The sequence below is a fragment of the Phoenix dactylifera genome, chromosome 8, assembly GCF_009389715.1.
Source record: "Phoenix dactylifera cultivar Barhee BC4 chromosome 8, palm_55x_up_171113_PBpolish2nd_filt_p, whole genome shotgun sequence".
NCBI classification, from domain to species: domain Eukaryota; kingdom Viridiplantae; phylum Streptophyta; class Magnoliopsida; order Arecales; family Arecaceae; genus Phoenix; species Phoenix dactylifera.
The window spans coordinates 5,097,728-5,124,632 of NC_052399.1; the positions used below are offsets into that span (position 1 = coordinate 5,097,728).

The 26,905-nt window shown below is 39.4% G+C and overlaps 2 protein-coding genes across 2 annotated transcripts; one reads left to right on the plus strand and one right to left on the minus strand.

Annotated features, from left to right (window-relative positions):
* Window positions 1-1,503: 1,503 nt before the first annotated feature.
* Window positions 1,504-2,705, plus strand: LOC103712926 (VQ motif-containing protein 8, chloroplastic-like). Its single transcript, XM_017844241.3, has one exon. It carries the CDS (start codon window positions 1,768-1,770, stop codon window positions 2,440-2,442), a length of 675 nt encoding a protein of 224 aa, XP_017699730.3. The 5' UTR covers window positions 1,504-1,767; the 3' UTR covers window positions 2,443-2,705.
* A 1,672-nt stretch (window positions 2,706-4,377) lies between these two features.
* Window positions 4,378-18,920, minus strand: LOC103712895. Its single transcript, XM_008799594.4, has 9 exons — window positions 18,395-18,920; window positions 17,549-17,783; window positions 17,241-17,410; window positions 14,873-15,015; window positions 14,516-14,693; window positions 13,750-14,317; window positions 10,776-10,888; window positions 5,742-5,985; window positions 4,378-4,797 (listed from the first exon to the last, which is right to left on the minus strand). The coding sequence occupies exons 1-9, from the start codon at window positions 18,583-18,585 to the stop codon at window positions 4,570-4,572; spliced, it is 2,070 nt and encodes a 689-aa protein (XP_008797816.2). The 5' UTR covers window positions 18,586-18,920; the 3' UTR covers window positions 4,378-4,569.
* Window positions 18,921-26,905: the final 7,985 nt, after the last annotated feature.

Sequence of the window (26,905 nt, forward strand, 5' to 3'; positions counted from 1 at the left end):
GAATGCCTCGATCTCTCTCGTGGGGAATGGCTACCTAACCTCGTGTTCGAAGGACCGGCAGAGCAGAACACGAGAATTCAGAAAGTGGCCAACCCAATTGCATAAAACAAAACACACCGCTTTAGGCTCATCAATCATGGAGCCCCAGATCTATCATATAATACAAGGTTTTTCCATGGGATCGATGCCTTTTTCTCATCAACTCACCTTGGTCCACATCCAAAGCAATCGGACTTCGTGTAGTAGTAAAACGTGTGCCGAACCGCAGGACGGCCATAGTATTCATGCGCGCGTTACGGCTGTACCTGAACTCGCCGCTTCGTTTGATGTCACGGTGGTGAAGACGTTGACCATGAATTTTTTAGATGCTTGCAGAGAAAGCTAGATATTTTTTTTATACAATGGCCCCACCCACTAAATAATACTAAATATGTATAAGTGAATTAAAAAAAATAGCGAAGCGTGAAAAAAAGACCACTTGATTCTAAAAATAAAAAAAAATCAAAATGATGGAGGCGACTCGGTCGGCAGCACTGTTCTTCTCCGATAGATATAGGAGTCCGAAAGAAGCTGCACTCTCTCGATAGCCCACATATATCACGGAGCAACTCCGATCCGCCAATATCATTTTACCGGCCTCAAATTCTTTTGATCATTATAGTCGAGTCTCTTTCAAGATGAATGCAGTCCGCGTCCAGAACAAACATCACATATATCATACCCTCTCACGCAGTTCTTAATTCTGCTCCAATGATAGTAATTAATGTCGAAGATACGTTAGCCTCCGGCTGTCACAAGTCTAGCGTTATGGTATCTGATAACAATGCTAGAATATCTTTTCTCTAATTAGAAAAACCTAAATCTGGCCTAGACTAGGGTTATGATTAAGATAATATTAAACCGGTTTCTCAATTTTTTTGGTACATAAACTATTTTCCTAATAGTCTGGAAGAATATATTAAATTCATGCAAATTTTAAGGGTTTGATTTTTTTTTCGTTTCATTTTCTATTAGATCCAAATGGTAAAGTTAGATCCTAAGTGATTTGGTTTTGTTCCCACGAGAATCATACCTCGCCAAAAACTATATTTGGCCCTCAACAAAGTAACAAACACCACGTCGTCATTCCCTGAATGAACCACTACGAGGCGCATAGCTAGCGCTGCCTCTACCGCGTAACACGTGTCCAATGTGGCTTAATGGAGAAGAGATGAAAGGCTGAGAGCTGGCAGCCAGCTGGCACACACATGTTCCATCGTCATGTAATGATCACACGTGTGAATATCCTTACCCCCGTTCCCTCTCACGCGCACCATGAAACCAAAACCCGTCTCTGTTAAGAATGCTATTTTTGGTTCGGATCCATATCCCAACCTTATCCACATGCAAAAACATACGTGTGAACTGCCTCCTTGGAAAGAGGGCGCGAACCCAACCGCCCACGATCCTCTCTCCCGCCATCCTCTCCCGCGTCAACATGTAACCTTCCCTCCAACTCCCTTTTACCAACGGCCTCCCCCTACAAACCCTGCAATCCCGCCACCACATCACGCTTACCCTTTCTTTTTGTCAACGGTCAATTTGGCTGGCTCCTGCCCTCCTCCCTCCCTTCTATATATCCTCCCCCACCAACCCCAAATAAAGCATTCCTTCCAGCTCAAAAATAAACACCACCACCTCCTCCTCCCCTTCCTTCATCCATTATCATCATCCCTTCTCCTTCCATCCTTCTCTCTTCCTTGAATCCTTTTGAATTCTATTTTCATCATGAGCCCTTCGTCGCGAGAGATCAGCGGCCCCCGCCCGGCTTCTCTCAAGATCCACAAGGACTCCCACCTTATCCACAAGCAATCCTCCTCCTCATCATCATCATCCTCCTCCTCCACCACCACCACCACCTCCTCCTCCAGCACCCACCACCACCACCAGCGCCACCACCCCGTCATCATCTACACACACTCCCCCAAGATCATCCACACGCAGGCCCGCGACTTCATGGCCCTGGTCCAGAAGCTGACCGGCCTCTCCCACTCCACCGACGACAACGACGACGCTGCCGCCGCCGCCGCCGCAAACAATCCCCCTCCCCCGCCATCCAACATTACACGCAAGAACGCCGACACCGTCCATGCGGCTACCGACGACTCGTCGTCATCGTCCGAGAACTACAGCATCGCCGGGGACGTCGTCCACCACGTCGGCTGCTCCTCGCTGCCATGTGCCGCTGCCATGTCGCCGCTTGGCTTCGACCCTTCACCACCGTCTAACCCGTTTCTGTCGGAGATCCCGCTCTTCACGCCCAACTCCTCGGACTTCTTCTGCCCGCCGAGGTCCTTCTACAGATACCCGGAGTCGGCGGTGTTCTCGCCGTCCATTCCGAACATGGGCGGCGCCATCTCGCCTTCCATGATGGAGGCCATGAAGGCATTCCCGGAGTACTGATGAGACCGGCAGGAGGCCTGATTTTCATTGATTGGTAATAATTCTTCTAGTTTCGTTTGTTTTGGTTGGGTGATCCTATGAGCTCAGGAAGCGGGGCAAATGTGAATAATATGATTCAATTCATTCGTTGTTGGACTCCTTGCAATTGGAGGTTGGAGGCCTGCATCTAGTTTTCATTTTCTTGTTCTTGTAATAAAATGGATTTTGGAATGCTTCTTCGTTGCTTCTTTTTTTGTCATCAAAATCCGAACAAGCTTAAGAGATCAGACTTGTTTACAATCAAGAAGTTTGCATGGCAAGGCAGTTCGCTGACGTAATGCAGTTCATACTAAGGCATTAATGCAGGGCAAATAACGAACACGAAAAACTGATCATTCCCATGGAAAATAAAACATGAATGCAAGTAGATCAGAATACAGGACGTTCATACCACCAGGCAACTGAAACTTAATTGCACTCTCGATAAATTAGAAATTATGCATGAATATGATGGGAGCTCTATATAACAAAAACTTCGGGATATAACCAAGAATAGAATAGTTGCTAAAACATAGATGGATAACACACACAATAAAAAATAGAGTTAGGCCATGAATCATTGCAAATAGCATCAAATAAAATCCACTCCATGATCCGTATAGATTAGAGAACACTTCAACAAGGACGTTCCGAAAATTATTGCATTTAAAATGGCCCTAGTCAAATACTCCATATATAAACTTTCCGAAAGCAATTTAATTAAAAAGATCCTTCAGAAAGTTTGCAGAATTTACTTCCTTGTCTCTAAATGAAATGTATTTTGGAACCAACCATTAATATGCATGTGGAACGTTAATATCTTCAGATATTGGAAATTCTTTCATGAAAATCGAAAGTAATGATAAAATATGGTACTTGTTTACTTTACAAGTAATTTATTTCGCTTTTTGAGAAGGGCGGAGGCCAATTCGATATCCAATCAGGGATTATTATTCCCAGTAGAGTTACAATTTAGTGGTCAAGTAAAACAGAAGGAAAAGTTTCTTTTCTTTCGGAAAAGGCATATATATATATATATGTCGAAAGCCGGTGCGGAACACCACGGTGGAGTGGAATTTCGATGTCGACCACCTAATTAGAGCACAAGGTCATATGTGAGGAAGAACTTTCATTAATGGCGGATTCCGAAATTCTCGGAATAAGTTGAAGGACGCAGAAACCACAGCTTTCAAAAGAGAATCATGCAGTAGTTGTGTCGGTGATTGGAGTACAGACTGCACGTCCATATCATTGAATTGCTTTCCGGAGTTTTGAATTAGTGAAATCTTTCTAAAGCACTGATTCTCCCAAGTGGAGTCAAATGCTCGGTGGAGTTGAAACCCAAGCATCTGCATTAAATAGTAAAAAAACTATTTTTATATTAAAATCTAACAAAAAATAAATGACAAATAATGGATAAAGCTAGGAAAATTAAAATCCTATCAAATTGTTGTAAGTCAGATTATGCAGCCCACTTTTAGGAATCATACTACAGTCGCTGCATCACCAACTCAAGGCCTTTTTAGATTAACGCAGATTCTAATATCAAAAAAAAAAAAAAGAATTCAATCAATAAACAGGTTAAGCCAGCTTCCCGCATGCCATAAAAGTTTGTTTCATATATGCGCGAAAGCTCATCCCCTACCCTGAAATCTCTGACGTTCCTCAAAAGTGATTGCAAATGACTGGAGAACATACGTAGAAACCAAAATACCTGCGTTAGGGCATGGGAGAGGGTATGGAGGAAAATGGAAAGCACTCCTGAAAGCTCCAGTAGCACCAGAAAATTAGAAATATAGGATGGTGCGTTTCATAAAGAGCAGCAGCCATCATGGGATGAGACCATGAAACTTTTTGAGCAGTCTACGGCCGCCATTAGTAATTGTTTTCATGGCATGAGCTCAAGAAGGACGAGGATGGTTAAAAAGATGCCTCTGGTAACTGCAATGTCATATAAGCTGAATACAGTAATGTGAATCGAAAATGTCTTTTTGTTATTTGTCTTCTTATTTCCATGCCTTGTACGTTGGGGTGTTGATGTAGGTAATCAGAAAAAAATCTTATTTATGGATACATGAAACAATTAAGCATACATGATTATATACAAGGTCACTTCCTCTTTTTATCTTCTTGGTCCCGTTCAAGTACTACAGGAGCAGCTGGTATGCTGAACCACCACTCTCTTATTCTCCTTGTCCACCTCTCTGTACTAGACCTTCTTGGAGGCGAGTTTCTTGTGAATGTCTCCAGAAATATCATTAAGATGATAAGTTTACCAGGTAGAAAGGCTACAGCCAAGGCCATTAGAACAAGCACCAGTATAGCTCTGTCTGTTGCCTGCCTCACATATGAATAAACAGTTACATATAAGAATTTGACATTTAAATGCATGCATATATGGGAAAAAAGGGCAACATCTATTAAAGAGACTATTGTCTCACTCAGTTCTTATAATCCAACAAAAGCTTAAGAACTTATGTTTGCATGTGCATATACTCCTCTAGGTGACGCTGTGTTGAATTCGTTACATAATTGGCAAACATATGCACTGTAAGATCCAACCAACAACTAGCTACTAGATGAAAATAACCTTCTATCACATGGATGAACCTGTTAAAGCACTGTGAAGTGGCTGTGGACAGAGACATCGTCTCAGATCAAGCTAACCAATAATGTGACGACGTGAAATTCAATAAACTTGGGGGTTCACTTGGTGATTCACTAATTTAGATAACGTGAGTTTCAAGATCCAGGTATTAAATGTGGTGTTACTTGAACTGTAATATCATCCATCACAAAAGAATGAGAGGTAATTGAAAGAACTTTTTTGGTATAAGAAAAGACGAACTTGAACTGTGTCATCCTGATAATTCAGTATATTTGTAACATGCACCAGATCCAAAGATATGTTCTGTATATTCCTATATATGTGTGCATGCCCATGCATTTACACTTATATAATGATAGACAAGAAAGGGGACACCTCTCTCACCTTCGAGCTCAATACAAGTAGTGAAACATAAAAAGGAAAGAGTGCAAGTACCCAGCAATGCGGCTAAATGGAAAAGTCAGGAAGGATTAAAGAAGATAGCGTCTCCCTCACACTAATGACTAATCACATACAGTCTGAATAACTTCCTACTAAAACCCCTGTACTAATGAGATGAAATATTTCCATGATCTTAGCTCCAAATTTAAATTATTTATCCAGGCATGCACGCACACACGCACAATGAAAAAATATCAGAGATATGTTGGTACAGAAGGTAAAGAAGAATAACCTGAGAAGGCACAGCGAGTAACAAGGCTCGTAACTTTAAGAGAATGATATTCCCATCCTGGACCAGCTCCTCAACTTGGGAAATAGCATTTTGAACAGCCAAGAGCTGCTCCATAGTATTCATTGCCGGAGGGGCCATCACCTTAATATGATTGATTGGCCGGCCTTGACTACAAAATCTAGTAAGCAGCATGAAGATTGCAATAAAGAGAAGCACCACAACCAGCACATAACCTAGCCATCCCCTGCATTCGTTCATATTGACAGTATGAAAGAGCCATGACATGAATTAATAATAATGCATATGAAAAAGAAAATATTCTAAATAAGCAAAATATTCTTTTATGAACCAGTCAAAAGCAAAGTTCCATTCATGAAATTAGAGGACAAACTACACAATAATAAATGAATGAAGAACTAGCAAGGAAGCATCTTCCTGCAAAGCACAGCATATGACTCAATGTGAGGACTCAAGTACTAATGACATGGATATTGCAAGAGCTGCAACAGAAGTGTTTCTTTTGAAAGAATTCCAGATTAGCAAGCTCCTAGTTTGAAGTTCCAAAACACTGAGAATACAAATTTTAGTCTTGCAAAATATCATCATTTATAATCACAACATAATGCCTACCACCATGCCACCTGATAAAAGCAGCATCTAAAACTCCTCCAATATTATAATGTATTTTAATACCATTATGGCTTCTATGCTTCCACTGAATTCTCAAAAGTATTTGTCCCTCTCATATGTCAGCAGTGTCTACTTTTGTGTGTAAAGAGAGCTGGGCATGGGTGTGTGCATATGCATTCACGCATGTCTGCAGGTGCGTGCATGCATGTGACTTGGTATTTTTAAGATATATAGCAGCGCTTCTTACAGTGGACCTTGCTTTCCATAATTATTCCTGAAACTTGTGCTCCAGCTTTCATGGCACCTGAGCAGAGCATTGATATTGTAGGTCTCCATCATTAAATTTTTCCCACAATATGCATTGTATTGCGATCGGTTGTCGATGCTGGATTCCTCTCATAGTTGCTAGCTCTGCTAGGCTAGTATCAGTGCCCAGCATAGGTCACCATGACATCTATCTATTCTTTCTTCAAAATTATAGGTCACCATGACATCAATCCATTCTTTCTTCAAAATTATTTTTAATTAGAAAAGATGGTAAGGTCTTTTTTTTCATTTTGACAAGGTGTGGTACATTCGCTGGCACACCAACTGGCACCAGCACATAAATCTTTGGTTAAGCACCAGCACTTAAATATTTGGTTTGCATAGCCTCCTACAATAGTTTACTAATTATTGTGCTAATGGAGCACAAACTCATTGTTTAGGATCTTGAAAGCCAAGTTTGGAAAACACATACAATATTCCTTCTGCATGCCAGCAAATTTCAGCCACAATCAACTTTCATCTACAATTCCACCACTAGTGATCAACTCACAATTTGGTTTATAACCTTTGATAGACATCCACAGGACCATAAAACATGTGGTGTTGCATAAATGGCATAAAACTAATATTACCTATTCCTATCTAAAAGGTTTCAAAGCCTTTTCGTCCTCCATCTTCAGACCAGATGGGCAACAGGTTAGAAAATCTGCTTAGACATTACAAACTATTGGAGCTCACTCCCTTGTCTAGACCTCCCATCTTTCACATTGTATACAAGGTTCAGTATAGCTTCTTATTGCTTAGAAAAGTTGCACTACAAGCAATCTTGTCAAAGGTGGCCGCATAAGTCCTTTGCACATGGTTCCTAATGGTGATACCACCTTGATACATAGCAAGCGCCTAACAACCGCCAATTGCTCATGCTAATGCCTTTGCACATATAATAATGACACAGCTTAATCCATATATATGCTACATATATACGCACTTGTGGTGGACAGATGGACAGATGGATGGATAGTCATGATCATGTAAGTCCACCAACAGGTGAAATATTGGTTACATTACTTACGAATATAATGAATCTAGGTAATTTTAACTCCAAGGGCCTGCACTGCCACCTCGGCATTTCTTCTAAGGTGCTCGAGGGGGGAAGTGTCTAGAACTGCCTAGTCAGATTAGCAACCATAGATATGAGTATCAAGAGTTCATCTTTTGAGTGCAGACTTTTTGATTACTGCACTTGAAAATGATAAAACCAAATCTAAATTCAAAAGCATTGCAGCAATCAGGTTTGTACCATCAACATCCCTTTTTAGTGGAGCCTGGAAGAACAAAGTTGAACTTGAATAAGATAAAATGAAGGGAACAACAATATTTCCATTGAGCATTGCTTAAAATAGTGTCTTAAAATGGAGTAGGACAGGGAGAGAGAGCATGGTTCCTAGAACAGTTCAACCAGATAATGTTAGTAATTCTTGCTAATTTGCTATTAAGTACTAAAGTATCAGCCGGTGATCATCAAAGGTTCTGTCAAATCCTGATACAACTTTGACCAACTTTGAGCTATCATGAGGTCAGTTAATCCAACATAAAATCCTTTTCAATTTGACAGTTCAATATATGAGTAATAGGACCTATTTACACACCCTCAACTACCCCTCACAGTTTACCAGCAAACTTTTGCACTCTCTACTTACCTACTAATCTACCATAAATTCTAATTACATTCCTCTTATATAATTGTTCATAGTATGTTTATTTCAAACCAAAGTCTGCTGAACCGGCATGAATCAAACCGATACCAGCTCCGACCAATACAGTTCGGCTATACAAAACGGTTCCAGCCCAATGGGGCCGGAATTACAGTGTTACACCAGTGCGAACCGCACCAATTCCATTTATTTTGGGCTTTTGGCGGCCCAAAGCCATAGCGCGTGGGCGCTGTGACTTTTTGAAAAGGCCACAGCGCGCGTTGTGGCCTTTTTGGCCAAATGCGACAACCATAGCTAACGGCTTTAGTTTAAATGCCACAGCCTATGGTTGTGGCTTTAGTTTAAATGCCACATGCTCTTTTTTTTGCCAATTCGGTACTGGTAACGAACCGGTAATGACGCCGACCGGTACCGGTTTGGCAATCTTTGTTTCAAACAATCAAGTTCTTGTAAAGCCATCTTACTGGTCTTCTGTAGTTGTCTTTAGTTTGGAGTTATTTCATCAAGGTGCATTTTACTAAGCCTGCTTTCTTCTACCTTGGCAAGAAGCTTCAACTAATTCAAATGACCTTTGAAAAATAACTTCTGTCCATCTTAGCAAGACTGCTTCACACATTTGCTACCTCAGATATTATCTGATTGATGAAACAAAATGTAGCACTATAGCATGTATGCCGATGTATTCAGAATGTTCCAGGATTGAAAAAGATGCAGATGTTTCATAAAGTTTTGATGTCCCAGATACTAGACACTATCTAAGATTGACAAATGATCTAAATGATGTGCTCCCAAAAAATTAACATTTGAATAGATTTTGAAGGAACTTGAGTTTCTCAAGCTAGAAAAAACAAGAGATTTTTGTAAAATCTTTAAGAGCTTGTGTTCTGGTTTTTGCTCAAGGAGACCCCTTGCAGCAGGCAACTGTTGGCATTTTGCTGAGCATACCCCCAATTGTTCAACTACACTAATTTGGCATCTGAGCATCAAGGCAGTTTTTTCCATAATTAACCTAAGCATGCCTAGCTCCAAACAAATCAGGCAATTTGGGCTACCTAACAGAAGTAAATGATGTATGGATAACTTGCGACATCAGAAGTTGCAACATCCTATGTTATGCTACAAAAGGCTTCTCCATCCACGAATGACAAGTAGAAAATTAGAAATGTTGAACTACATAATCAAGCTTGGACATTTCTGACTGACGAAACCAAGAGTAGCAGGTATGCTGGCATATTTGGAATGCCCCAAGTCTAAAAAGATGCAGACATTTCATAAACTTTTACTGTATGATAAATGATCTAAAATTCTAAATTATGTGCTCCCAAAAGATTGACATTTCAATAGATATTGAATGAAGTGGAGTTTGTCAAACTTATTGAAAAAAAAAAAAGGAGCTCTGATAAAATCTTGCTTTTGCTCAAAGAGATCCCTTGCAGCAAGCATCTGCCAGCATTGTGCCGAGCATATCTCCAATAGTTCGACTGCATCAAATCAGTTTTCTGCAAAATTAACATGACCATGCCCAGTTTCAAACAAATCAGGCAATTTGGGCTCCTTAACAGAAGTAAATGAGGTATGGATAATTTGTGACATCAGAAGTTGACACTTCCTGTGTTATGCTACATAAGGCATCCCCATGAATGACCCCATAGAAATCTAGCAACCATGAGAGTACAATATCTGGCATCATGCAAATAAACATATATCTCCATGATTATACAATTTTAATGAAGGTTTAAAAGCTTAGCCACCATGGATGGCCGAGGCCTACCTCACATTACACTCAACACGGCTTTACGCACCCTATCCGGCTATCTTTAGGCATAGTTGCATATTTTATTACACATGAAGAGGGTATGAAAGAATGAACCACAACAGGAAAAACAACAAACAAAAGAAAAGAAAATATAAAGTTGATGTCAGATTCATGTATTTCATATGGCTGGTACTGATTCTACTTGAGATCTTATACCGAGAAAATCTGATACTCTAAACTTATGCACAAAAAAACCATGTCATTTGTACTTTGATGTGAAATAAACTTCAGAATTCTCCAAGACCATTACTTTATGAATATTCAATATGCACAAGACAGAAAGCACCATTCAGCAATCACTGCTCCCTTTCTTTTTTTACTTTTTCTTTTTTCTTTCTTTTTTTTGGATGTAACCCCATATCATTCAGAGGTTGGGACATTAAACCGAATGTAACACTCATTGCTTTGGTGCTAAGGAACCTTCAGAAAACAGATTAATCATCTCTATGCTGATAAATAATATTTTTTTTCTAGAAAAAGTAGCAACATGCTTAAATACATTATAAAAAACAAAAGTGAACAAGTATTCAAAATGAGTTGGACTAGTTACAAAGAAAATCATGCACTATTGATAGATTTATCTGTGAAAAAGCAACAGAGTCAAACCTGAAAATTATGTAACAAGACAAAGAACAGAATGCCAAAGACTTGAGAGATTCATCCCATGATGCCAAAGAAATGAGGATTTTTCCCAGTTCAATCATAGGATATAATAGCTCCTGCAAGTTGAAGGCAATGTGATAAAGCATATAATATCTATGCAAAACAAGAGCATCAATGGATTTAATGACAGATTGACAGTTCAATTGACTATATTTGACTAAAGTGATACTAGTTATTCAAATACATCATTAACTCATATTCCACAATTCACAGAAAGGAAACACAGCAAGAATAAACAGGAAACAAAACTTACACAATAACCAATTTATGGCATTCTTCTAGAAATGGATACTGGATGCTCAGAATCAAGTTGTTAAATAGAATCAAGCACCGATTTTTCCTCAATATGTCCTTTCTTACAGTTTCAAAATTTTGTAAAGAATACTACAATCATTTTCAAGCCAAGGTTGTGCTTTGTGCTCATGAATTCCTGCAAAAGTAGACTATTGAACCCCAGATCCCCATGATTCTGTTTAAAATTACGTAGGATGAGAAATGTCCTGTGAAATGGGGGTAAATGACCTCATTTAGAAGAAGGCAGGAGAAATACAGAAGTAATCAAGCATCTTAGAAGGACATGCTGGCAAAAGTTGAGCAACTGGTCATTCCACAGATCCATGAGGATCGAGGACAGACAGTTAAATGCTGTCTATTGGAAATATATTAATTGACAATATTGTATCTGATAATGCAAGAGCAAGAACTTGGACAAACAACCAGAAAAAGCAAAGAAAAAGGTATGGATATATTCAAGGATGAACATAAGCAAGATGACACAAGTTTTGGATAATGTAGGCTGTTAATATGTGGTTACGGGGCTCAGCCCACCACTTCAGGCCAGAATCTTGTTGCACATAACAATTCCAAGTGCAAAATCTCAGCCTAAGGATTGCATAAGTTGATTGCCTGCTCTTTCCGGCTTGTCAGGCTAACATAGTATAAAAAGGTTCGCCAAACCGGCCAGAGTATCGGACCAGTCCGACCTGTAACCAGTACAGCGGAGCCGTGAAAACCGGTACAGGGCCGAACCTAGCCGGAGCCGGGGAAAAAGAAGAGAAGGAGAGAGAGAGAGCGAGGAAGAGAGGGAGAGAGGAGAGGCCTCCGCCACCCGCGGAGGGCTGCAGGGGCTGGCGGAGGCCGAGCGGGGGGGCGGTGGAGCCGCAAGGGGCAGGGGAGCCTGCGGGGACGTGGCGGAGGCCGAGGTTGCAGCTGCGTCCCCCGTTTATACGCGGCCGCGGAAAAAAAATTTAAGAATTTTTAAGTGAAGTCGGCAACCAATTTGCCAACTTCACTTAAAAATTTCTAAATTTTTTTCCGCGGCTGCGTTTCGAAACAAGGGACACGGTAGTAGCCTCGGCCTCCACCGCGCCCCTGCAGGCTCCCCCGCCCCCCCGCGGCTCTCCGCCGGCAGCCTCTCCTCTCCTACCTCCCTCACCCGCTCGCTTTTGCCTTCTCTTCTTCTTCCCCGGCTTCAGCATGGAAGAGCTAGCCGGTTCGGTACCGGTTTAAACCAGTCCGAACCGGAACCGTACCAGTCCGATAGGCGACCGGTACGTCTATCGGTATCGGTATGGCGACTGGTACGCCTATCGGTACCGGTACGGCAAACCTTGGTATAAATTGTATGCATGTAGCTTAATTAATGTGTATAGTTATAAAATAAATAGGGTGTGGTGCTTATACTTCAAACTCTGGCTAGAAAACAATAAAACAAATGATGTAATAAATTACAACAGCAATATAACCCCCGAAATATTTTCAAAAAAAAAAAGTCTCAACTGTTATTTTCTTTACTAACACAAAGCCTTGCTCACCCATGTACAAAGAAAAGGGAAAAAAGGTTACAAAAATTTGGATCCTCTAGGAACCTATCTTCAAAGACACAAATATTCCCAAGCCTAATCACTTAGGGGCTTTCCTTTATCAATGCATACCAGAATAGGACCTTTACAACCTAATCCTATCCTAAATAGGACTAAAGCAGACCACAAATAACCTCCATTGACCCAAAAAAGTAGGACTCTAATACCCTAAATGACTTTATATGAAACTACAACTCTTGCACCAATTTAAATAAAAGCTTGGTGACCCATTTCTGTTTGTCTCTTGGACTATCTTTGATCACTTTTTGAGTTTGAAGCCCACAAAATCATGGCTCTCCCACTACATCATAACAACTGAGTAACTTGTTATATTGACAACAGTGGCACATAATACACATGATGCATATGCTTACCTGCAAAGTGCGATCTAATCAACACGCACCATATGAGCACATCTTCATATAAACATTTATACCATATTAAAAAAGAGCATGGGGGATTCTTGGGTCTACCAAATTTGCCCACCGGTGGAATATTATTTGATTCATAAAAACACTATTATATAACTATCATCAGCATGGGTAGTTTTAAAAAAAATATACAAATAACTGATCTCAATCTTCTCTTGCACATCTAAATCACACATCAGATTTGATCTTCCTGATGCCCCAGATTCCTCTTCTCGTATCCGAATTAACATCTCTCCAACTAACAAGCTTATTTCTATTTCTATCTCTCTCTAACAACCTTATCCACCTCCAATCTCTATCTTATGTTTTAATTTTTATTTTCTATTCTACTTCTTATCTATTAAATGTTATTTATTATCTTTGTTTGGTACTTTGGCCTTAAATCAAAATCATGATAATAATTTGTTGTGTGTTATCTTGTTACCAAACATGTCGCACGTACCTATATAATTATATAAAGCCATTTCAAGCCATGCACAATCAGGCCCATATGAACTAAAGAACACAATTATTTTTCATATCAGACTATGAAGATGATACAGTAATATAACAATAATCAGTTGCAGTAACACAAGGTCACTAGCAACATGCATAAAAGAAAATAGATAACAACATGTTGAATACCTTCATCACTGCCAAATTGGTATCAATTCCATCTACTTTAACTCCATCAACCGTGGCTTTTGCTTGCTCTACCATTTTGTAGTTATCCCGGGACTCGCTAACAGCCTTCTCTAAGGAACTCATCTGCCCTACAACTAGTTCGCCAACAAGAAGCCTTTCATTATTAGCATCTAGAGACACCACCCCCAGATTTGACAAGATTGCTAGAGCAGATATAGAATACATTCCACTTCCAGAACTGAATTGGTTAACCCGATCCAACCCCCTAGAAGACATCATATCAGCAAGTGTTTCTAGTATCAGGTCACCTCCAGGAAGCTGATCACAGAGGTTGAACATTAGAAGCGCCTCACATTTTATGGGCATTGAAGGAACTACCTCTTGAATAGCTTGTAAACGCAGAATGCCTAGTACAGCCTTCAACAGTGTTTCTTCCTTCTCAACACCCTTTATTTGGAACTTTCTAATAAAACTGTGGGCATAAAGAATTTCTTGCATAACGGCTAGCCAATAGTCGCGACGTGAATGACCTGTAAGCTCTGGAAACTCCATGATCACTGGTTCTGATCTACAAACAACATTAAAGGCATAATTAGTTACAATGCAATTATCTTCTTCAAGAATATTCAACGCTTACTAACATCAACAATCCATAAATTATCCACCCAATACCCAAAGAAAAACAACATGGGGAAAAAAAAAAGTGGCAGTAAGGGAAGCTAAGAGTGCAACATTAGTAAACAGGCTGATAAATAATATGACTTACAAGGATATTGATTTGTACATGACTGCTTTGTCAAAAAGACGTGAACCCCATGGCCCACTCAACTCAGGCTTGATAACCTGCTTCAAATCATCTGCAAGTTCATATACTTTTGCTTTGTCATAAGTTACAACTCGTAGAGGTTCAAAGTAAAGAGCATGATCTGTCAGTGTTAATCTTCCTGCATTAATAAGGTTTAATAAGTAATCATATAGCAGCAAGAGGACATGAACTGTGAACAAAGATTTGTGAATCTAAGTACCTAAAAATAAGCTGTCTATCCTAGATCATTAATCAATTACACGACCTATATTGTTCACCAAACCAAAAAGTAGAATGTTAGTAAGCACAGAAACCCACCAGGCCATATAGAAATTCCTACATGTTCAAGTACTGGTTGGGTAGTCAATGTTCCATCCAAATCAAGGATCCTTTCTCCTCTATCTGATCGAAGACCCGAAAGAAGAGATGATTCTGATTGAGTCTTCATTTTTTTTATTGCTCTGTATAAGGGGAAGAAATTCTAGAATTAGACACAATTTACCGATAATATGTTCAGTTATGAGCCAACACAGCATATGCATAACTGAAATATCATTGGGAATGAAGAAAGGTAAAAATCCTGCATATGCAAAAAATAAGACTTGAAAGTAGAGTGATAGACTAAAAGGCATTGTCTACTTTGAGAACACCGAAGTATCAAAACTTTTGTAAGTCTTTGGAATGTTTTACTCATCACCACTTACTACAAGTAATCTATCAAATATAATCATGAAACTTCCAACATTAGACATTATGCTTGCCACAAACCTAACTTGGCATGAATATTCCCTCAACCAGTATGGACAAATTATTCATGTTAATTAGTAAGTTAGCCATAATTAGCAGAAAAGACCACTGGACTTCATGCCTCAAGTAACATAAAGAGATGAAATTTTGTCCAAAAACAAGATAAGTTAGCATAAAGACATCCAAATATTTATTAAACTGCAAAAGAAATTACTTCAATTCATCAGGAAGTCACGAAAAGTTGCAAGAAGCTAAGATACAATGCCATCAAACCCAATGAAACATTAACAAAAGTAGAGAAGTAGACAACATAATAGATAACAGTATATTATGCTGTGCGCTCTCGCGCAGGAGGGGCTGGTGCAGTTTATATCATGGATTTAAAATATATTAAATAATCATCCGAATACTCAACAAGGCGATGCCAGGGAATAAAAATTAGTGTCCTTTATCTTCATTATCATGTGAAGAAGCAGGAACTAAGGGAAGAAAGAAGTAGAAGAAGTTGAATGGAGATTCTTGAACGTGGAAATCAGAAAGGTTAGGTCAGGAGTTTCCTAATTTAAGTTTTACGCTCATTTGAAGAAACATGTACAAAAGGAAGGAGTTACATTCTGTTTTTCACATTCCAACAGCTGCATTACAGCGCTATGGATTTGGCTTCAACTTCTACATTTCAGTTATCATGCTTTGGTACAAGTATATTGCTCATGACAGTGAGGGTGGTTGTTTTCTTTATTTAGAAAAAATACAGGAGAGAGTTATGATCAATCTGGGCCACTCATTTTATCTGAGAACTAATATGAGTTCTGCTAATAAGATCAACCAGAGAGGCTATTTTCTTGGTTGTGCATAGTTTTCAGTGAAATGAAAAAAGCATGGAGCAAAGTGACATGAGAGGTAATTTGAAGGGGCATAATTGAACAGGTTCACAAAAATTGTTATAGATATGAGCAGTTAAAAGCATTAAAGTAGTGTTTTATTTTATCTGAGACACAGGATTTTCGACAAGCAATAGACCCATGAGAAAGAGCTAAACTATAATATAGTTTTACCGACCACATATGTTTAGGAGAAGGTGCAATTTTAATGCTATATCAAACATTCCAATAGCACCAGAACAGGGACAAAACCTCAATTCTTATCATGGAGAGAAGCTCCAAAGAATGGGATTATCTAACAGAAAGAATAAAACAAGAAAGTATACAATTGTAATTTTCCTGGAAAGTGAATAAGAAAATGGTTCCATTCAAATTTGATAGTGTGAACAAGCACCAGTTTGATTGTTTAGGTTCTCAGATGTTTACTATGCAGAAATTTGCACATGCGGACAAGCACGTACGATGAGATGGCAAAATGGGATGTGATTTTCTACAGGTCAAAATGTTTAAGTAATATGAACGCACAAAGTAGAAGCATCAAAAAAGTGAGGATACTAAGGTGGTTAAAATTGAATGCCATAGGGAAAGCATATTATTTGTACAAATCAAGATAAATGGAAGAGAACACCAGTAATGGTATGAATACACTAGGGGAATAGCATAAGCAGATACCAGCATAGACTAAATAAGAACATTGCATTTGTTAGAAATGAATGTGTTAGGAGAAACATACAAATATAATTGAAGAACAATGCTGGGTATGGTCTGTGCAGGTGCAAGCATACTTAGATGTTCTTAGTTGAAAATGCTAGAAGAGCGATGTTCTTAGTCTGTCCACTGTGGTTCATCTGAGATGTTATAGTTTAAGTTTGTAAGAAGTCCTTAATTAGTAAGATATGCCTTCACAAGTTAACAGGCTCTGCTATAAGACATTTGTGAAATAGATTGTTTCATTACATTGTCAATCACAGGCATAAAGTATTAATAAAACAGATAGTTAGCAATATTGTACATTTTCCTACTGACAGCATGGTGAATGAAATATGTTGAATGGTAACCTGTCTAGTGCTCCAAGGTATTTGTCATATATAGCAAATGAAAGTCGACCTCCAGTCGAAGTTGTAAGCACATCAAAAAGATTGAAGCAGGTAATTACATCTGCAACGGTGGGGATTGCAGGTGCTATTCGAGAAAAAGCATTTACCCCAACAGTACTCTCCTTGTCCACCTGCAATAAGGATGAGACACAATTGAGTTTGGAAGAACCAGACACTCAGGATTGTGAGATATGTCAGCCAAATAAAAAATATTGGAATAAAAATTCCGGTAAAATCTATGTGTGAGAGGGTCTCTTTAAATTATCTACCTTGAGTAAAGGCTGACTAGCGGCAGCAGGAGCTTCCCAGGCTAACATCATATCAAATGTCAGGCGGCGAAGGTTCTTATCAGAGAGGTGGCCTGTGACTTGAGTAGAGAGAGATAGTGCTCTAAAGCAGCAGTACTCCAAGAAATTTCTTGCATAATTTGATGGGTGTTTTATGGACTCAGATGCTTCCTTGTCAAAGTTATGCTGAAGCTCATCCATAGAAACTTCAAGAATTCTGCAGCAAAGTGGCAATGAAAGCAAAAATTAGCACAACCTGACAGCAATCAAACATTAAAAAAACGACCATTTACAGAAACATCTAATAATCGCAAGGTTAAAAAGGTTGTGTCCCGGCCTGCAACACTGCTTACAAAATAGTGCAATATTAAATGTTACAAAACAATCCCCCAACTTTCACCGCATAGTGACTGATCAAAAAACAGACACCATAACCTTTGAACTTTACTGACAGTTTATTTTGATGAGAAATAATGATTTGCTCCCTGCATTTTGTACCGAAACTAGTAATTGGATAGCTAGAAACCTTTAGAAGTCACTTTCTTGAAAATTGAGAGGAGACAAGACAAAGAAACCCCGTTTTCTAGCCCAATTTCTGTAGGGCAATCCCATGTTCCTTTTCTCATTGCCAACAAGTTGAGATGAAACTGCTAAGCTGAACGCTACAACATATAAATAGTGCTGCTCTCTGTTGCGTTTCAGGGGGACAAAAAATCGAAGCTCGATCTAAACATACGAAAAAAGAAAAAAAAGAATGCATTCGATTTGAAGTAAAATCAGATGGAAACGAGGAAAGTGACAGAAGTATCATGATAATAAGATATATACCGGGAGCAACGGCCGACGATGACGTTGGCCATGGGGGAGAGCTCGGAAATCCACTTGCGCTTGCCGGAGGGGGAGCGGGCCATCTCCTCGAACTCCTCATCGAAGGAGTTCCGGCGGCTGAGCGCCCACTTGAACGCCCCGTCCTTCACGAGCCCTTCCAACACGTTCCGGGTTTTGCTCATCATCGGCATCTCCTTCACCTCCCCCTCAAAACCCCAATGCTTGGACCGCTTTAAATTTCCAAATTCCAATGCCTCAGTCTCTACGATCTCGTTCTCTTCCCCCCTCCCCAACGAAAGCCCAACCTAAATCCTTCTCCGCTGAGATACCCATTTGGGCAAAAGGGTATTAGATTTCTCGGAGTAATAACCATTAGAAGAATGTCCTTGTTCTTGCTTCTACTGGGATTTGAAGGAAGATTGTAGGGAAAGAAACGGATAGGGCAAAAGAGGAAAGGGTGGGCGGACGCAAAGCGGCGAGATTTTATTCGGGGCGCGGGGCCGCCGTAAGGAAAACCAAATGCTGAGTGGTTTTGTTTTATGACTGCGGTTTTGGCACAGCGACAGGTATGCTGGAAAAAAAGAAGATTGGGGCGGTTGCTGGAGGGGCTTCTTTGGGGGTAGTTCTATATACACCCCCCCTATTGCTCAGGACACCCCCCAAAAACCAAAAAAAAAATACCCAAACTAATCTTTAGTGTAATTACCATATTGCCCTTGAAATTTTCTCATACACCCCCCCTTTCTCCTCCTCCGTTTCGTTTTGAAAAGAAAAAAAAAACACCCCTCAAACCCCCCTTAAACCCCTCCTCCCCCGTTCCCCCTTCTCCCTCTCGTCGCCGGCATTCTCCCGATCTCCGACCACCTCGCCAACCGAACAGATCTGTTCGGCTGCACAGTGCCGAACAGAAGGCTTCTGTCCGGCACTGTTCAGCCGAACAGAAGCCTTTTGTTCGGCGATCCAGTGCCGAACGGAGCACGAACCGTGAAAAAAAAAAATTTCGGGAGAAGCCGGCGAGGTGGTTCCGGGAGAAGCCGGCGAGGTGGTCGGAGATCGGGAGAATGCCGGCGACGAGAGGGAGAAGGGAGAACGGGGGGGTTTTGGGCGTTGGCGAGGTGTTTTGCAGGGGAAGAGCGGGGTGGGGGGGGTTGGGGGGTGTAGAGAGCAATTTAGGTGAGGGGGTGGGGAGGGTGGGGGGTAATTTAGGAATTTTTAATTTTTTAGGGGTGTCCTTAGCAAATGGGGGGGTGTAGAGTGTATTTAATTTTTTTTTAATTTTTGGGGGGTGTCCTGAGCGATAGGGGGGGGTGTATATAGAACCAGCCCTTCTTTGGGTACCTGGTCTACTTGGAAATACGGTCGTGGGCACGTGCCGAGCACCGTGCGTGGCTGGATTTGGTAGCTGTTAATAGTACACGAGGAGAGACTATCTCCGGTACTGCATGCATCGCTTGGATGTACACACGGCCAATCAGAGCGCCCATTTTTATGGTCACATTCATTAAGCATTTATATGAGTACAACGCTAGTAGGAATGAAACTAGATCTAATAACATCGGTTCCAACCTATTTCCATATCCAACTAATATTTATATTTATATCCATCAAAAAACAATAGTATGAATATAGATAAACAACTATTCGATTTGTATCCGAATATCCGATACTATTTATAATCTTATTTAATTTTATAAAATATTTATGAACTTTTTAAAAAAATAAATAACTATATTAATAGACTTTTAACTTGATTTATCATCCACTTAGCAATATCTTTAATTCTGTGATCATAAAGTTTAATTATCCGATTTATATCCATATTTTTGGTATTTATTTTGTATTCGCATCTTTTTAAAATAAATATAGATACGAATTTTTGCATTCGACTAACATTCTTATCTATATCTATATTCGCCAAGCAAAATAAATATGCATATAAATATATTGGTGTTCGATCCGATTTTAACCCTAACTGCTAGAGAAATGAGCGGTTATGATTATGGACGTGCACCGTCATATGTCACATGGTAGGATGTAACTTCTTATATATAAGATGGGCGTTGTGTCATGAACAATATTCTTAGCAGGTTATTTTAAGAGAATTTGGATTGTGAAATACTGGGTTAGAGATCAGGTTGAAGTGAGAATCCAATAAAATTGACCAAAACTTGGCTCTTCAAGCTGGTTGGTTGAATCTTGTCTGGCTGTGTAGGATTGTTTATTTAGTCTGAGCAGACATCTGATGCTGGTCTTCACTCTGACCATGCTTCATGCTAAATACAAGTTTATAAATTAGTTATTTAGAACCGTGGTTGGAGAAAGTCCAATCCAGAGAACTTCATCGACAAAATTTGAATCATGACTTCTTGCAAACAAAATTAGGTGCTGATTGTTTAAGTTGAGCTCAAAGTTTTCATCTTGGTCAAGATCCACATTTGCATTAGTACTGCACACCAATTAATATAAAATTACTAAATATTGCACTCTTAAATTCAATCTATTCCGAAACACGGTTAATAGAATGTTAAAATATTGGTTGAGATTTTTTTATTTGAGAACTAGGCATAAGAAAAAAGTTGAAGGAAATAGAATGAAGTCAGGCTTAGAAACATGGTTATTGATCCCAATGTTCAATAACTTTACCCAACTACACTAATTGGTACCTTCTTAATTAATCAAGGTTCTTTGATCTCCCTTTTCATAACTTTAATTAAATGCTCTAATATTTGAACAATAAAAATGCTATCATCAGAATATTTAGATGGTCAATGGTTAAGCTTGAATCATGCAATTAAGGGCTAAAACTTGGTATAGGTCTTTAATAAGACACATGCCGCCGCACATAGTGTATATTTGTGCTATGTTGTACTAGCCGTAATGCATATGTAAATGCTCATGGCTGCTAATGAATTTTAAATATAGGATAATTTTAATTTTTATAAAAAATTAAAAAAAATTAAGCAAGGATGGGGTGCCAATATATGGTCTTTATAATTTTTTAGATTTATTTATTAAATTACAACTTAAACTAAACAAGCTTTTAGTTTTTGGTATAACCAACAAATCATTGTTCATTCAGACTCACTAGCGCTTGCTATGCATAGAACGTAGAAACCTCAGTTAAGGAGAATTTTCCTTTGGAACCATTTACCAGAGTCAATCAATGTTAAAATATTATTTTTCCATATAGATTTATCGTAATTCAAATAATTAAAAGAGAAATCTAATTAAAGCTATTATGGAAATTGTAAGCTGCTTTTATATAGTTTTAGGATTGATGCTCCTTTTTCTAGGCTTGGCAGGCTTCGGGGAGATAGAAGTGCATCAATCCTGAAAAGTGGTTAAATGCGTAAATTTTTTTATAATTTTTTTGCATACATATTCTTCTAAATATTAAAATTTACGTGAATACTCTTCCAAAATTGATATTTGCATATATACTCTAATCAAATACTTATTTTATATGTATACTCATGCCATCTAATGCCGTTAAGAAGTTAGCAGTTAAAAATTAAAATAATTAAAATACCATTAATGGGTAAACATGCAAAAAGAAAAATTTATAAGGGTATACATGAAAATAGCAATTTTGGAGGGTATCCGTGCAATTTAATATATTTAGGAGGGTATACATTCAAAAAAAATTCTTAGATTTTTGCATAAATATTCTTCTAAATATTAAAATTTGCACAAATACCCTCCAAATTGATATTTAACTTGCCTGCCCTCACAAAACACTATTTTTGTATGAATACTTTTAACATAACTATTCAACTAACGTAATTAGCCAAAATTATATTTATTTAAATTAAAATAATTATAAAAGTATCCTTTTATTACTAAAGTGGGTAACAGGTTAACAAATCTTATTGGAAACTAAAATTAGATATTTTTGCATATAAATCCTCATAAATATGTAAAATTGTATGAATACTTTCACAAAATATTATTTGCATATATACCCTTATCAAATATTTCTTTTTACACATCTACCTATTAAGGTTATTTTAATTATTTTTAATTTTAAGCCACTAATTTTTTAACGACATTAGATGGGATGAGCATATATGCAAGAAAAAAGAGAAATGAAAGGTATATACACAAAACAAGTATTTTATAAGGATATATATGTAAATATTAATTTTGGAAGGATATTCATGTAAATTTTAATATTTAGAAGGATATATACACACAAAATTTTTATTTATTTATATAATATTATGCATGTATATAGTTTTTTAGAAAGGTTGCTTAAATGTACAACAAAAGTTATTTGGCTAAGTGTCAACATAATACCCAAACCACCCTTCATGCTTTACAATAATTCTTGTGTCATACCTATCTCTTTGTTCTTGAATTAACAAGCACAATAGTGCAGTTTCGAGATCTTGAATGACCATTTTGTATATAAAAAAAAGATCAGATGTTACTATTTTGCAGTTCACCCTTTCCAAGATCTCGGATCATAGGACCATAACTAGATTTTTATTTAAAGATCATACGTCTTGATGCAACATTAAAATTATTTTATTGTAACCTAACTATTATATGCTCAAAATATGATTATTATTTTTTGCATGCAAGAATAAAACTGACCCTCCATATCATATGATAGTAGGAGCCTCTTGGCCGGCCTCTGGCTCTTTATTCTATGCGTGAAATGGGCCCTCCATGGCATTACACGTTATCCCAACCTTGAGCTCGATCCAATGTGATATCCTCCCAGGTTTTAGCAAGCAAATCAGCTCACGGAAACATCAAGATTACAAGCATTGGCCTGTCATGGATGCTACTATTTATGCTTCGATATGTGCCTCAGAAATTGTGCCTGTAGCCACTGAAAACTCACAATCCTGCGACCAAGATGGTAAGGGGGCTTAGACTCCACCCGAGTTGTTCGGGTTCAAAACGTGCGGGCATCAATTAAATCAGAGAACCGCATGTCCTGCGTATGGATGACTCTGTGTGGATATGCTTTTCTAAGCTTCCTTCCATTAGTACAGAAATGGCGCTGGAGTAACGTACTCACACGTGGATGGCCCAGTTTAGTTTTCCACGGGTTGAAGAGAGTACGTGAAAACTTGCAATCCGCATCGGACATTTTTTAATGAAAGGGGAGTCAGTAAAAGCTGCTATGCGGGTAGGGTTCTGCCCCTCCCCCCTCCCCTTCTATTTTTCTACCCAAAAAAAAAAAAAAAACTCACAATTCTCTTCATCATGCAAAAGCCAACCTGTTGGCCCGTGGTACGATATATCCATCCCAACTGCACCTTACGACGATCGAGACTTGTCAAAGCGGATCGCTACAAAAGCCGGTAACCGTAAGGTAGGGACGGACTGCCACCGAATCGAGTACTGATATGACCTTCTCTGCCTCGCGCTCGCTCGATCGCCCATAGAGCCTGGATGGATGGTTGAGCTGCAAACCTGCCAATTGGTCTAGAAGATGCAAAGATGCGCAAATGCCTGCATAAAAAAATCTAACCTATCATTCCAAGATGAGGGAGATGGATAAGATAAACCACTCCGATTAAGCACGACAATCGAGTTAGATCGGATGGATGGCAATATAGATCGAATTAAAAATTTGTCAATCTAAATCTAATTTATTTATTAAATAGATCAAAATTTTAGATCTGAATCCGATTTATTTATTAAATAAGTAATCCAATATGATCTAATCTACATAACAATTTATTAAACATATCAAATTAGATTAAATGAGATAGAAGAATTTTTAATAGTTTAAATAAATTTAAACAGATTAAACAAAGTAAGCGAGTTAGAAACAAGTTAGACAGATTTTAAATAAATTAAATAAATTTTGAATAGATTAAATAGATTAAGTTATAATTTAATTTAATTATTAAATAAATCAAAATGGGTCTACACGGATTAAATGGATCAAAATGTTTCCAGAACGAATCATAAATTGCCACGCTCCGAGTCCGCTGGGTACAGTGACTTCCTTCGTGATCGTTTCCGGTATTTATTTTTTAATAACAGTACTTTCTATTATTTAATAATGCCTAAATCCACGGAATCCATATCAATCCAGCTGTCATCTATTTCCAAATGAACCGCGAATCACACCCCAGTTAGATATAGATGGATTTGGACCGTCAAAGATATTTTGACTCGAGTCAAACGCTTTAGGATCACGGAATTGACGGTTGGTTTTTTTTATTTTATTATCAAAAAGAAATAGGAAACGGTACCGCGTGGATACCGTAACAAGAGGGAGAGAGGATTTACCGCCCAAAAAGCGCGTCGAAGAAATCGCAGTCCACCGCGGGTTCGGATGTTATCTTCCAAACGGAATGGACGGTGCAGGGGTAGTTCTATATACACCCCCCCTATTGCTCAGGACACCCCCCAAAAACCAAAAAAAAAATACCCAAACTAACCTTTAGTGTAATTACCATATTACCCTTGAAATTTTCTCATACACCCCCCTTCCTCCTCCTCCGTTTCGTTTTGAAAAGAAAAAAAAAAAACACCCCTCAAACCCCCCTTAAACCCCTCCTCCCCCGTTCCCCCTTCTCCCTCTCGTCGCCGGCATTCTCCCGATCTCCGACCACCTCGCCGGCTTCTCCCGGAACCACCTCGCCGGCTTCTCCCGAAATTTTTTTTTTTCACGGTTCGTGCTCCGTTCGGCACTGGATCGCCGAACAAAAGGCTTCTGTTCGGCTGAACAGTGCCGAACAGAAGCCTTCTGTTCGGCAACCCTCAACCGAACAGATCTGTTCGGCTGCACAGTGCCGAACAGAAGGCTTCTGTCCGGCACTGTTCAGCCGAACAGAAGGCTTCTGTCCGGCACTGTTCAGCCGAACAGAAGCCTTTTGTTCGGCGATCCAGTGCCGAACGGAGCACGAACCGTGAAAAAAAAAAATTTCGGGAGAAGCCGGCGAGGTGGTTCCGGGAGAAGTCGGCGAGGTGGTCGGAGATCGGGAGAATGCCGGTGACGAGAGGGAGAAGGGGGAACGGGGGGGTTTTGGGCGTTGGCGAGGTGTTTTGGAGGGGAAGAGCGGGGTGGGGGGGGGGGTTGGGGGGTGTAGAGAGCAATTTAGGTGAGGGGGTGGGGAGGGTGGGGGGTAATTTAGGAATTTTTAATTTTTTAGGGGTGTCCTTAGCAAATGGGGGGGTGTAGAGAGTATTTAATTTTTTTTTAATTTTTGGGGGGTGTCCTGAGCAATAGGGGGGGTGTATATAGAACCACCCACGGTGCAGGGGTGCAACATGGCCACGGTGGAAGCTTCACATGCAAACACCCTCGTCTGTCTTTCAAATTACTGAAATGTCACCTAAAGATCGTCTTCTTCCTCTGATTTTTCTTAAATAACAATATCCTATGATGGTTAAAAAATAACGTTTCATTTTCTACACTTTCACAGAGATTTTCTTTTGGATGCATTCATTTACATAGTCATAGCATATTTTCATGATAAAGTGTATTTATCAATTACTACACTTGATTAATAATTTAGAGTTAAGAACATTGCAATTGGGGGCGGACTGCATCCTCCTCGAGGATGATTCGGTCACGGTGGTTGAGTGGATCTGGGGTTGAAGCCTCGACACTAGCTTTAAACTGCTGCTACGCGACATTCGCAAGCTTTTAGTTGAGCGTGGACTCTCGGAGACCACACATATCTACATGGAGACGAATAGTATGGCTGACTGAGCGACCTCATTCGCAGCCCACTATGTTGGAGGCTTCATCTGGGCCGATTACGTGACGGTGCCTCATGATTTGTGTTATCTTCTTTTTACTGATTATGCTGATTGTATCCATGCTCGACATGTGTAAGCTGTCGTTGTTAAAAAATTTTTTTGCAATTGTTCTATAGAATATTATTTTGTGAAAAATATAGTTTTATGCAATGAAGAAATGATGGATGAGATGACGCTTAGAGAAAACAAAAAATAAATAATTGCATAAAAATAATAAAATCTAGTGCAAATGCATGAGTCATGGATAGATATAGGACTAAATTAATTTTGCTATATATAAATATGGTAGTTTTGAGGAATATTTACACTTGTTTGTCTTTTGGATTGCCAATTTTTTTTAATTGTTTTTTTGGTAAGTTTTATTTGTAAGCACCTACCCAGGGCTGGAAGTGGGCTCGGGCCGGCCCGAAGCCCATCGGGTCGGGCCGCATGCGGGCCGGGCTATGGGCTAGACCCAATGAATTTCGAGCCGGGCTCGGGCTGCAAACTTAAGCCCAATTTTATTTCGGGCCGGGCTCGGGTTTCCTATTGGCCCGGCCCGGGCCCGGACCAAGCCCGAGCCCAATGTCAGCCCGAACCGAAATCAACCACGGCCCGAAATCGACCACGGCCCAAATTGGGTATTTGGCCATTTGGGTAACCGGGTTACGGGATTTGGGGATTTTTTGCGGTTGCCGAATCGCGATTTGCAGAGGCTCGTCGTCGTCGTCGTCTAGGGTCCGGTGGTGGCGTGGGGCTCGTCGTCGTCAGGTTCGTCTAGGCCGGTGAACCTGGGGA